Here is a 12,931-nt window from a genome sequence, read left to right as displayed (position 1 = left end):
CCAGACAATCCAGTCATGGACACTATGAGCATCGATCCTCCTAAATGGGATACGATGATATTCATCAACAAAGTCAGCGAGCCTGACCACCCGATCCCGCCTCCGACGACAAGCATAGTCGCCTCTTAAGACAAGCATTGTCGCCTTTTATGGCAAGCTTCGTTTTCTGAAGTGGGGTAGCCTAGTGATTAACACGTTCGCTCGTCATACCGATGGCCTGGTTTCGATTCCCTTCATGGGTACAATGTGTGGGGCCTATTTCTGGCGTCCCCTCCTGGGATGTTGCTGTAATAAAGCTAAAAGCAGCGTAAAACCATACTCACAATTTAGTTGCTTACATTGTATACTTTATTAGTTGCTTACATTGTATTGATAGAATGGCTGCTTGGTAATACATTTCTCGCGCAGTTTCTTAAGATAATGTGTTTTGAATTACGTAATACGTATACGCGTTACGTAAAGGGCTAAACACACGCAAGCGTGTCGTGTTTCCAGCGTAACAGTAATACGTCAAGTAGTGACAGTAGTCACGTAGTGTCCGACACGAAGACGACTACACTTTACGTCGTGACCGACACGAAGACGACTACACTTTACGTGGTGTCCCACACGTAGACAACTACACTTTACGTGGTTACCGACACGAAGACGACTACACTTTACGTGGTGTCCGACACGAAGACGACTACACTTTACGTGGTGTCCGACACGAAGACGACTACACTTTACGTCGTGACCGACACGAAGACGACTACACTTTACCTGGTGTCCGACACGAAGACGGCTACATTTTACTTGGAGTCCGACACGAAGACGACTACACTTTACGTGGTGTCCGACACGAAGACGACTACACTTTACGTGGTGTCCGACACGACGACGACTACACTTTACGTGGTGTCCGACACTAAGACGACTACACTTTACGTGGTTACCGACACGAAGACGACTACACTTTACGTGGTGTCCGACACTAAGACGACTACACTTTGCGTGGAATCCGACACGAAGACGACTACACTTTACGTGGTGTCCGACACGAAGACGACTACACTTTACGTGGTTACCGACACGAAGACGACTACACTTTACGTGGTGTCCGACACGAAGACGACTACACTTTACCTGGTGTCCGACACGAAGACGGCTACATTTTACTTGGAGTCCGACACGAAGACGACTACACTTTACGTTGTGTCCGACACTAAGACGACTACACTTTACGTGGTGTCCGACACTAAGACGACTACACTTTACGTGGTGTCCGACACTAAGACGACAACACTTTACGTGGTTACCGACACGAAGACGACTACACTTTACGTGGTGTCCGACACTAAGACGACTACACTTTGCGTGGAATCCGACACGAAGACGACTACACTTTACGTGGAGTCCGACACGAAGACGACTACACTTTACGTGGTGTCCGACACGAAGACGACTACGCTTTACGGAGATTTTGACACGAAGACTACTACACTTTACGTGGAGTCCGACACGTGCACGACTATAGTGGTCTATTGTGTCCGACACTGTACATGATTAGATTCACTTTGCATATGCACAAAGACATTTTTCCTTCATAAATCCATCTTCTTCAAACACTATGTGAACATGTTACATATAATTCCTCCCTCCCTATCAGTTACATCCACTCCGTTGAGATTCCAGGTGAGAATAGATTCGTAAGAGACTGAATGGATCTGGGGGTCAGGCTCGCTGACTTGGTTGATTGTGTGTCATCGTGCCCCAAGGGCTTGGGTTGTTGCTCACGTAACGATCACTGGATTGTCTGGTTCAAATTCGGTTATATACAGACCACCGCCATATAGCTTGAATATACAATAGAGAAAATGTTAGATCCTTAGATGCATTTTTTAATATTTGACTTGATCTCCTTAATCAGAATCACGGCACGTAGTGAGCATGACGACGGGTCACACACATGCTGACCTTGGTGGCCTTTGTATAGAACTGGCATCGAACCCGGTCTCGGTGAGAGGGCACACGACCCACTGTGCCACTGTGCCAATCACCGTGGACAATGTTTGCTTGTGCTGGAATGAGAGGGGCGGTCTGGTAGCCTAGTGGTTAAAGCGTTCGCTCGTCACGCCGAAGACCCGGGTTCGATTCCCGAAATGGGTACAATGTGTGAAGCCCATTTCTGGTGCCCCCCGCCGTGATATTGCTGGCGTAAAACCATACTCACTCTGGAATGAGACTTTCTTTTCGTCTCTTCGGCTCCGTTAGCGTTAGCAGACATCCCCAGAACCTGAGGCTCAACGTCATCGATCTTACAAGCTCTTCTCCAAAAAGAAAGAAGCCTTAACAGAACGCACCGATGGATCTTACGTGGAAAAGTGGCAAGGGGGCTTATCCACAGTAGTATGTCCCCCACCAGTATAGTTTAACACTTGTTTGAAGATTCGGGCTCGAATTGGTCTTCAGCAACCCATGCTTATCACAAGATGTGACTAACGAGATCGGGTGGTCAGGCTCGTAGACTTGATTGATGCATTTCGTCGTATACCAGTTGCGTAGATCGATGCCCATGATGTCAATCACTGGATTGTCTGGTCCACACTTGATTATTTACGGGCCGCCGTCATATAGCAGGAATATTGCCGAGTGCGGCAAACAAAACAAACAAATGCATAGGTTGAACTGTGTTTTTCGATGTAAATCCGGCTGGTGGTGGGTTGTTGTGAAGATGTGGTAGGTTCCTTCAACAGAGGAAACTTTTTTCAGTATGTCCACTCGTTGTATAAACGTTGAGAAAAATGGTTGTTTTCCAGTATTTTCAAAGAACCAACATCCGACAACCCTTTTGCAAGTGTACCCCATACGCCTCTTAAAGAAAAGAATCTATTCTAAAAGTGTCCGAATTTGATATTCGAGTTTGCCTCAAATGTTTTTCATCTGGTTCAAATGCACTCGCATTTTCCACACATCGTTTATTGTTATAAACCTTAATACTAATCATTTTTCAAAGAGTTTTCATGTTGGCCAAAATAGTATTCCAGTCACGGCGTGTCAGCTTCGTGTGTGAATAAATCCCGAAGTGATGCAGGTCTTAGATGTTTAACACTTTGGTGAAACCCCAGAGCTGACAAACCTAGAAACGTAATCAGTGTGAACCGGGATTGGAACCCCGGGTCAAAATTTAAACTATGTAACAAAATATGAACACCGTTGTATAATGGAACAAATACACTTGAATTTGAACAGCAAAGGGGCCACGCCAAATACACGCCAAACACAACACATAGAACTGTTGATTACACGATAACCGCAAGAGGGGATACGGTAACCGCAGCTAAACACATCGGCCCAGACTCAGTTTTCCAAAGAGACGCCCTGAACGACTATGCATCGAGTTCATGTGCAGTGTGTTGAGAAGATCGGCAACCTTGCAGAGTCATTTGCTTGGATGACTTCGGCTGGCCTGAAAAGTGAAACTGGAGGCTTTCTGTTTGCTGCTCAGGACCATCACATGCCACTGAGACCAGTCCGGACCCGTCACTATGTGTGATTTTGCATCAAAATGTAAATATGAAATATAGATTATGCAGTGAATTTAATGAGACTGTCCAAAACATTGTCAATGGATGCCCAGCTTTGGCACAAACACAGTATCTTAAGCGACATGATGGAGTGGCTCGATCATTTTATTACCGTCTTCACCATGCTGTGGTTTTGACACATCTCATCCATGGTACGACCCAGAATATAGGGCGTCATGGAAAATGATAAATACAAAATTCTTTGGAACAGGCCTGTGTACAGCCTCAGGCCTATCCATGCCAACAAACCTGATATTGTCCTTTTTGATAAATCCAATGAAATCATTTATATCTTGTAATTTTCTGTCCCTTTTGACACTGATGTGTTTGACAAGATTCAGGAAAAACATGGCAAACGGACATCACTTTTGGAATGTCACGCTTGCATTCCAAGTTCCAGGCTGTCCGACTCCCCATTGTTCTCGGTGCCTTAGGTTTGGTACCTCCCAATCTGCTGGCTGACATTGGGAGAGTACTCGGCTTTGCTGCCAGGAAAACAGCCCTTCTGACTATCTGGTCAATGCAGAAATCAGCAGATCCTGGCACTGCAAAGGGCCGAAACCCTAGACAGAGAAATGCAGCGAATGTGACCATTGGGACACCAGTGTCCCGGCACATACATGAACAATGAGACAAATATTCAAATTCCCATCGGCAGTTTTACACACAAGTAAATGTTTGACACATATGTCACAGAATCTGACGTTTGTTTTTTACGCCCCCTTAAATGGAGAAGATTTAATATAACTTCAGGCCACATGAATACATATTAGTGTTGTAGACCAAATCCCCCAGCCGCCTGGCGGCGGGAAAAGGCGCGTGCTAACATCGATGGCGTCATAAACCGGACTAACACCGGGAGAAACCAGATTAGAGGAGTATTTGTATTCATGTATTCCTCCAGGCTTGATAGCGTTTGTCAAGATGGGAATAACATCCGGGCACTCCGTGTCACGGCCATTCAGCCTCCCGCTGTCCACCACAATGCGCCGTAACAACACAAAAAGCACCGTTATTGAGAGCGGACAGTGAGCAGCGCGCGAGAAGTCGAACGAGAGTTTGGGAAAAAGTTCAATTAACTTGCATAATTGATCTTGATTAAGCGTCATGACGACACGTAAATCTCGTGCACGCATCAGCATTCTGTCAGTCTTTGCAAATCAAATGAAACAATCACGAGACTCGAAGTCGTTTTCTTCGATCAAATGGTACAAGGTTGAGATTTGATATGATTTTATAACAATATGGTTGGCGATTCTTAGAAATACGCATTTCAACGCGAGCGCAATGTGGCTACATTTGCTATTTTATTGCCATCATGACTTAAAGATAACTAAGTATCTTCATGGTAAACGTCGGAGAGGCACTTAGTAGTAGGAAGGAAGATACATAGCACTATATGGTGGTAGTATCTTCATGATTTCCGTGCAGCATGACGGCATGCTTCTTGCCTCTTCATCATCATCATCATCATCATCATCATCATCTGAATGGTATTCCAGCAGACCCGTGTAGATCCGGGTTAGAATGTCTTCAGCATTAATCAGCAACCCATGCTTGCCGTGAAAGGCGACTACATTTGTCTTAAGAGGCGACTTACGGGATCGGGTGGTCAGGCTCTCTGGTTGATAAATGTCATCATATGCGCAGATCGATGCTCATGATGTCAATCACTGGATTGCCCTGCCCAGACTCGGTTATTTACAGAACGCCGTCATATAGCTGGAATATTGAGTGCGGCGTTAAACAACAAACAAACACTTTCAAAATGTATCAAGCTATCAAACCGCATGTGCAATTTTTGGAAAGCTTGTTTTTCTCCATTCTCCAAGGGTTCTGAAACTCACCTTCCTAGATGTATTTGCATACTGAAGCTCACCTCCCTGACACTGTATTTGTACTCTGAAGCTCACCTCCCTGACACTGTTTTTGTACTCTGAAGCTCACCTTCCTGACACTGTATTTGCATACTGAAGCTCACCTCCCTGACACTGTGTTTGTACTCTGAAGCTCACCTCCCTGACACTGTATTTGCATACTGAAGCTCACCTCCCTGACACTGTATTTGTACTCTGAAACTCACCTTCCTAGATGTATTTGCACACTGAAACTCACCTTCCTGACACTGTATTAGTACTCTGAAGCTCACCTTCCTGACACTGTATTTGTACTCTGAAGCTCACCTCCCTGACACTGTATTTGTATACTGAAGCTCACCTCCCTGACACTGTATTTGTACTCTGAAGCTCACCTTCCTGACAATGTATTTGCATACTGAAACTCACCTTCCTGACAATGTATTTGCATACTGAAACTCACCTTCCTGACACTGTATTTGTACTCTGAAGCTCACCTCCCTGACACTGTATTTGTACTCTGAAGCTCACCTTCCTGACACTGTATTTGTACTCTGAAGCTCACCTCCCTGACACTGTATTTGCATACTGAAGCTCACCTCCCTGACACTGTATTTGCATACTGAAGCTCACCTCCCTGACACTGTATTTGTACTCTGAAGCTCACCTTCCTGACAATGTATTTGCATACTGAAACTCACCTTCCTGACAATGTATTTGCATACTGAAACTCACCTTCCTGACACTGTATTTGTACTCTGAAGCTCACCTCCCTGACACTGTATTTGCATACTGAAACTCACCTCCCTGACACTGTATTTGTACTCTGAAGCTCACCTTCCTGACAATGTATTTGCATACTGAAACTCACCTTCCTGACAATGTATTTGCATACTGAAACTCACCTTCCTGACACTGTATTTGTACTCTGAAGCTCACCTTCCTGAAACTGTATTTGCACGTCGAATTTCACCCACCTTACATAAAGGAAACACTTTGATATTTTGTCTGTAAAGGTTTTATATGGAAATAAATAATGAACAATGGCTTTGTCATAATTGCCACAACTACAAGAAGGATCATTTGAGATACCCAAGGTGATCAACACAACTGAGTCGAGGTCTACGGTGAATTATCTGGCTTGTTCTAGAACCAAAATATTGGAATAAATGATGTACTTTGCAGATAATACTTTTTCCATAATGCTTTTGAAATTCTGATACTGACTCGGGGGCACGGGTGGCCCAGTCGTCTAAGGCGCCGCGATTCGCTGTGCAGAGTTGCGTCCCTTGGGCACGCCAGAAACCTATGATTTTGGGTTCGAATCCCGGTTCGCCCCGATTATGTTTCTAGGTTTGTCAGCACCATACCCGTGCTCGTGGGTTTCACCGAAGTGGTAAACGTCTGAGACCAGCATCACTTCGGGCTTTCCTCCCACATTAAGCTGACACGCCGCGATATAACTGGAATACTGTTAAAAGCGGCGTAAAACCCAACTCACTCACTCTGACAGATCCACATATGGTTCTTAAAGCATCGAAGTTAAGTCTTCCTTAAAGTAATTCTGGACCCTTGCCGCAATTGTTCCAGATATAAAGACAATAAAGACAAAGGTAATATGAAAGAAAAATATAAAATCTGTATACTCTTTCTATTTAGACGATGTTTTAAACTGTTTAAGCAATTAACCATTGGAGGTGTATTTCATTTATATGTTGTTGCCGTTGACCATCACTTCGCCTCCGTGGTCTAGTGGTAGAGCGTCCGCCCGGAGAGCGGAAGGTCCGGGGTTTGATCCCCGGCCGCGTCATATCAAAAGACGGTAAAAGATGGTACTTGTTGTTACCGTGTCTGGCACTCGGCATTTAGGGGCTAAAACAAGGACTGGTCGGCTCGGAGTCAGTATACTGTGTCTGAGTGGGGTATTCATGTTAAACTGCGGCATGGTATCTTAGTGAGCAAGCACTATAAATCAGCATCAGTCAGGACTAGTACAAGCAGCCGCACGCACACACACACGCACGCACGCACGCACGCACATACCACAAACCACACACCACACACACACACACACACACACACCACACGGGCATGCACGTCGCTATATAAGTGCAATAATCTTGGACACGACGTTAAACCCAATTTCGCCTAACATATTTAAGTATTCACTTGATGTGACCGGATAACAGCATATAATGAAGTCTCTCCAACACATAAGTTGATATGACATTGTATGTCTTCAACAATACCATTAATGTATATTAGAAATAAGAGCGCCTCCATCACTGAACCTTGGGAAACAATCATGGTATTTGGTTTAAATCCATTGACTACAGTATACTGTTTTCTGATGATTAAATAGCTTTCAAACCAATCCACAAGTAGTGCACGTAAGCAGTTTAATGTTTCTTTTATGTAAAAGACATGTATGCCAAACTCAAAGGCTTTGCTAATGCCTCACAATACTGCTGTAAACTCTTTACTATTATCGGATGTTTTTTTACAATAACATCATACAAGTTAGTTAACTAATGCACAGTAGATTCGCCCTATCTAAATCCTGATTGTATTCCTCATATGAACCCATTATCGGGGAAACAATTTGAGACATGTTAATAAACACACCAGTACCTTGGATAAACAACTCGTAAGAGCGACAAGACTGTAATTTGAGCAACCATGAATATATTATTTCTTATGTGTTGGAACAAGAGAAGAATGTTTCCATATAACAGGAAGTTTCAAAAGCAAAAGTGAAGCGTTTAATAATGTACATAGTCGTTTAGATATGTGTGTAGCTATGCCCTTTAGAATACGATTATGAATATCGCCATGCCCTTTCGCTTCGCCCTATCCAGCAACAGTAAAATGTCGGTTACTTCAAATTTTTCTAGATGTATGTTTTGAAGACAACGTACGGTTTTCCACAACGTTCTGTACTACACGTGGAAAACTGGATCCCCAAAAAGCATTCAGCAATATTCTAGCAATATGACGACGGCCTGTAAATAATCGAGTTTGGACCAGACAATCCGGTGATTGACATCATGTGCCGCGATCTACGCGATTGCGATATGACGACATGTATCAACCAAGTCAGCGAGCCTGACAGTCCGATCCCGTTACTCGCCCCTTATGACAAGCATGGGTTGCTGAAGACCAGGTCCTCTTTCAAACTTTAAAATAAGTTAAAACGTAAGAAATACCCCCGCATGAGGAGACCATGCACGAAGCAATACTTGACGCCAATTCCGTTTATACTCCCCATCAACCCTGTCCCCTATCCCTTATTTATGAAATACATATATAAGGATGTCTGCTTATTTCGTTGATGTAACTGTAAATAACCTTTGCGATATATACAATGCTTATTTACGCGCACATGCAATTACGATGTCATGTTATTACTCGGCGCAGAACAATTAACGTCAAATGTCTCAGCTGATTGCGAAAAAACGTCATGTAGGTAATGGAAGTGGCTGCACGTGCAGTGTTTCCGCAAGCAACACGTGCAACACGATTAGTTTGACTTGGAGATACTTTACTCTTGCGTCACGTGAGATATGATAACAGTGTTGCCGTGAGTCAATATTAAGCTGATAGCACTGTCAGTGCAGCAATCATGCTGTGTTGCCGACAAGACAACCTCGGTGTGGCGGGACAATATATAATGCAGATGACAGTGTAATAGGAAGGCATGCCAAGTGGCAGCCAGATCTCCACATAATCACATTTGCTGTTCAACTCTCATCCTGACATGGGATTGACAGCCGGTTAATTCCCGACAGTTCCCATCTGGGACGGCTAACTCGATCAGCAGCGTGGTCGTGACATACATGGTAAGCATTAGCAACACGAAGGTGACTGATGAGGAAAAAACAACAACTTTAAGACAATAACTAACTTTAAAATTGCCACAGAACAGAAACCCACATGTCAACATCTGTTTTGCTGATGTTTTATGTGTTTCATCTCGGTGGTGATGTTGCTACATGTTGCAGTGTCCTCCGTGGTGATGTTGCTACATGTTGCAGTGTCCTCCGTGGTGATGTTGCTACATGTTGCAGTGTCCTCCGTGGTGATGTTGGTACATGTTGCAGTGTCCTCCGTGGTGATGTTGCTACATGTTGCAGTGTCCTCCGTGGTGATGTTGGTACATGTTGCAGTGTCCTCCGTGGTGATGTTGGTACATGTTGCAGTGTCCTCCGTGGTGATGTTGCTACATGTTGCAGTGTCCTCCGTGGTGATGTTGGTACATGTTGCAGTGTCCTCCGTGGTGATGTTGCTACATGTTGCAGTGTCCTCCGTGGTGATGTTGCTACATGTTGCAGTGTCCTCCGTGGTGATGTTGCTACATGTTGCAGTGTCCTCCGTGGTGATGTTGCTACATGTTGCAGTGTCCTCCGTGGTGATGTTGCAACATGTTGCAGTGTCCTCCGTGGTGATGTTGCTACATGTTGCAGTGTCCTCCGTGGTGATGTTGCTACATGTTGCAGTGTCCTCCGTGGTAATGTTGCTAAATGTTGCAGTGTCCTCCGCCGTAATGTTTTTACATGATGCGGTGTCCTGCGGCGTGATGTTGCCACGCGTAGAAGTTTCCTCCGTGCAGATGTTGAAACACGTTGCAGTGTCCTCCGTGGTGATGTTGCTACACGTTGCAGTGTCCTCCGTCGTGATGTGGCTACATGTTGCAGTGTCCTCTGTCGTGATGTTGCTACATGTTGCAGTGTCCTCCGTGGTGATGTTGCTACATGTTGCAGTGTCCTCCGCCGTAGTGTTTTTACATGTTGCAGTGTTCTGCGGCGTGATTTGGCTACGCGTAGAAGTTTCCTCCGTCGTGATGTTGCTACGTGTTGCAGTGTCCTCCGTCGTGATGTTGTTACTTGTTGCAGTGTCGTGCGGCGTGATGTTGCTACGCGTAGAAATGTCTTCCGTCGTGATGTTACCATGTGTTGCAGTATCCTCCGTGGTGATGTTGAAACACGTTGCAGTGTCCTCCGTGGTGATGTTGCTACATGTTGCAGTGTCCTCCGTCGTGATGTTGCTACATGTTGCAGTGTCCTCCGTGGTGATGTTGCTACATGTTGCAGTGTCCTCCGTCGTGATGTTGCTACATGTTGCAGTGTCCTCCGTGGTGATGTTGCTAAATGTTGCAGTGTCCTCCGCCGTAATGTTTATGCATGTTGCAGTTTCCTGCGGCGTGATGTTGCTACGCGTAGAAGTTTCCTCCGTCATGATGATGCTACGTGTTGCAGTGTCCTCCGTCGTGATGTTGATGCTGCAACATGTGTGCTTCTGTAAGCTGCTGTAGAGTTAACTGACTATAAAGGTCCATTTCCAACCCCTTACCGAACCAGGCTGGAATTTCCAGGCTCGAACGTAGCGCCACCAATGGCTTTAACGGGTTATGTCCCTTCAATGTCCCTCCTTTTGACCAATCAGATTCAACCTCTCATATCACTTGCATTTGCTTCAAACAAAATGGCGGCACCAAGTCAAAACGATCTGATCGATAATCAAGATCTTTATTGTAATAAAACGATATTTCTCCGCGAAGTGCATCAAATCACTTGAGAACCTTGATAAAAACACGAAAAGATTTGCGAAATATCTGTCGATATGTGTGGATGGTACACATGCCTTGCAAAGCCTGCAGTCGACCGAAATCTGCACATTGAAATCCATGTTGTTTACGAACCGGGTGTCTAGCTCGTAACGTAACTCCAGAATTCCAGCATAGTTTAGCAAGGGTAGGAACTGGACTTTTATTGTCAGTTAACGCCCTGGCCTCGGGAAGTTGAACTGGAACGTGTCTGATCATGAGTCAGAAGCCTTGGAACACTCTGAAACCCTTGTCCTGCACACGTCATTCCTCCGAATGTTCACAACTCTCTCATGAAAGATGCCTTCTGTATTGGCTATGTGACGTGTCATGAGTCGTCGATTTGCTATGGTCATATGTATTTTGTCAACGTTTTCCTTAGTGGTGGCAGGTCTTCCTGATCTTGGATCATCGCCGAGGCCTTCTCTTCCTCTCTTGGAGTCTGCTGACCTCCTCTTGAACAGTGGCAAGGGAAGGAGCATCATCTCATAGGGGTGACACCAATGGCTGTTGGAGTTTGGCCTTTCAGTTAGTTGGAGATACTTGATCACAGCATGGTAGTCACTTTTGTCTTTTCTCATCAACAGTGAATACCCAGTCACTCTGATGCCTGCAGAAATATGCTGCCTGGTTGTGTATATGGTTACTTTCGTACTTAATACATGTGAAACGCTAAGGGTGTACTATTCATCCTTCGTTGTTAGGCTCAGTGTGTTTATCTTTAAACTTGTGTTACATCTTCACATTGGAAGTCAGACCTTCAAAGAACGTGTCAAATCTTCACAATGTGTGTCAAATCTCCACAGTGAATGTCAAATCTCAACAATGTGTGTCAAATCTTCACAATGTGTGTCAGATCTTCCAAATGTGTGTCAGATGTGTCAAATCTTTTTTTCAAAATGTTTCCAATCTCCACAATGTGTGTCAAATCTCCACAATGTGTGTCATATATTCACAATGTGTGTCAGATGTGTCAAATCTCCATAATGTGTGTCAAATCTCCACAATGTGTGTCAGATCTCCACAATGTGTGTCATATCTCCACAATGTGTGTCAAATATTCACAATGTGTGTCAGATGTGTCAAATCTCCATAATGTGTGTCAAATCTCCACAATGTGTGTCATATCTCCACAATGTGTGTCAAATCTCCACAATGTATGTCAGATCTCAACATGTGTGTCAAATCTCCACAATCTGTGTGTAAGACCTTCACAATGTGTGTCTAATCATCACAATGTGTTTAAAATCTTTACAATGTGGGTCAGATGTGTTTAATCTTCACAATGTGTGTCAAATCTCCACAATGTGTGTCATATCTTCACAGTGTGTGTCAAATCTCCACAATGTGTGTCAGATCTTCACAGTGTGTGTCAAAACTCCACAATGTGTGTGTCAGATCTTCAAAATGTGTGTCAAATCTTCACAATGTGTGTGTGTGTGTGTGTGTCAGATCTTCAAAATGTGTGTCAGATCTTCACAGTGTGTGTCAAATCTCCACAATGTGTGTGTGTGTGTGTGTGTGTGTGTGTGTGTGTGTGTCAGATCTTCACAATGTGTGTGTCAAATCTTAACAATGTGTGCCAGATCTTCACAATGTGTGTCAAATCTTTACAATGTGTGCCAGATCTTCACAATGTGTGTCAAATCTTCACAATGTGTGTCAAATCTTCACGATATGTGTCAAATCTTAGGAATGTTTGTAATTTTTTTACAATGTGTGTCAGATCCCAACAATGTGTCTCTCATCTTTACAGTGAGTATCAAATCTCCAATATGTGTGTCAGGTCTTCACAATGTGTGTCAGCTTTTCACATTGTGTGTGAAGGTCATAGGGGTTGCTCGTTTCTCATCTAGGTTCATCCTATTATTGCAGAAATCCTGCACCCACCAAACAACACACGGGCC

General features: G+C 44.3%; 1 protein-coding gene across 1 annotated transcript; it reads right to left on the bottom strand.

The window, feature by feature from the left end:
- Window positions 1-9,358: 9,358 nt before the first annotated feature.
- On the bottom strand, window positions 9,359-10,657 carry LOC125376225 (agglutinin-like protein 7). The gene has a single exon (XM_048388193.1). It carries the CDS (start codon window positions 10,655-10,657, stop codon window positions 9,359-9,361), a length of 1,299 nt encoding a protein of 432 aa, XP_048244150.1.
- Between the last annotated feature and the right edge of the window lie 2,274 nt (window positions 10,658-12,931).

This window comes from Haliotis rufescens, unplaced genomic scaffold, assembly GCF_023055435.1.
Source record: "Haliotis rufescens isolate VD_foot unplaced genomic scaffold, xgHalRufe1.0.p SCAF_7, whole genome shotgun sequence".
Lineage (NCBI taxonomy): Eukaryota > Metazoa > Mollusca > Gastropoda > Lepetellida > Haliotidae > Haliotis > Haliotis rufescens.
The sequence above is the reverse complement of the archived record's forward strand: the minus strand, read 5'-3'. Positions and strand labels throughout refer to the sequence as shown.

Excerpts from the sequence above, each read along its gene's own strand:
- LOC125376225 (XM_048388193.1), bottom strand. The coding sequence starts at position 10,657 with ATGACGGAGGAAACTTCTACGCGTAGCAACATCACGCCGCAGGAAACT.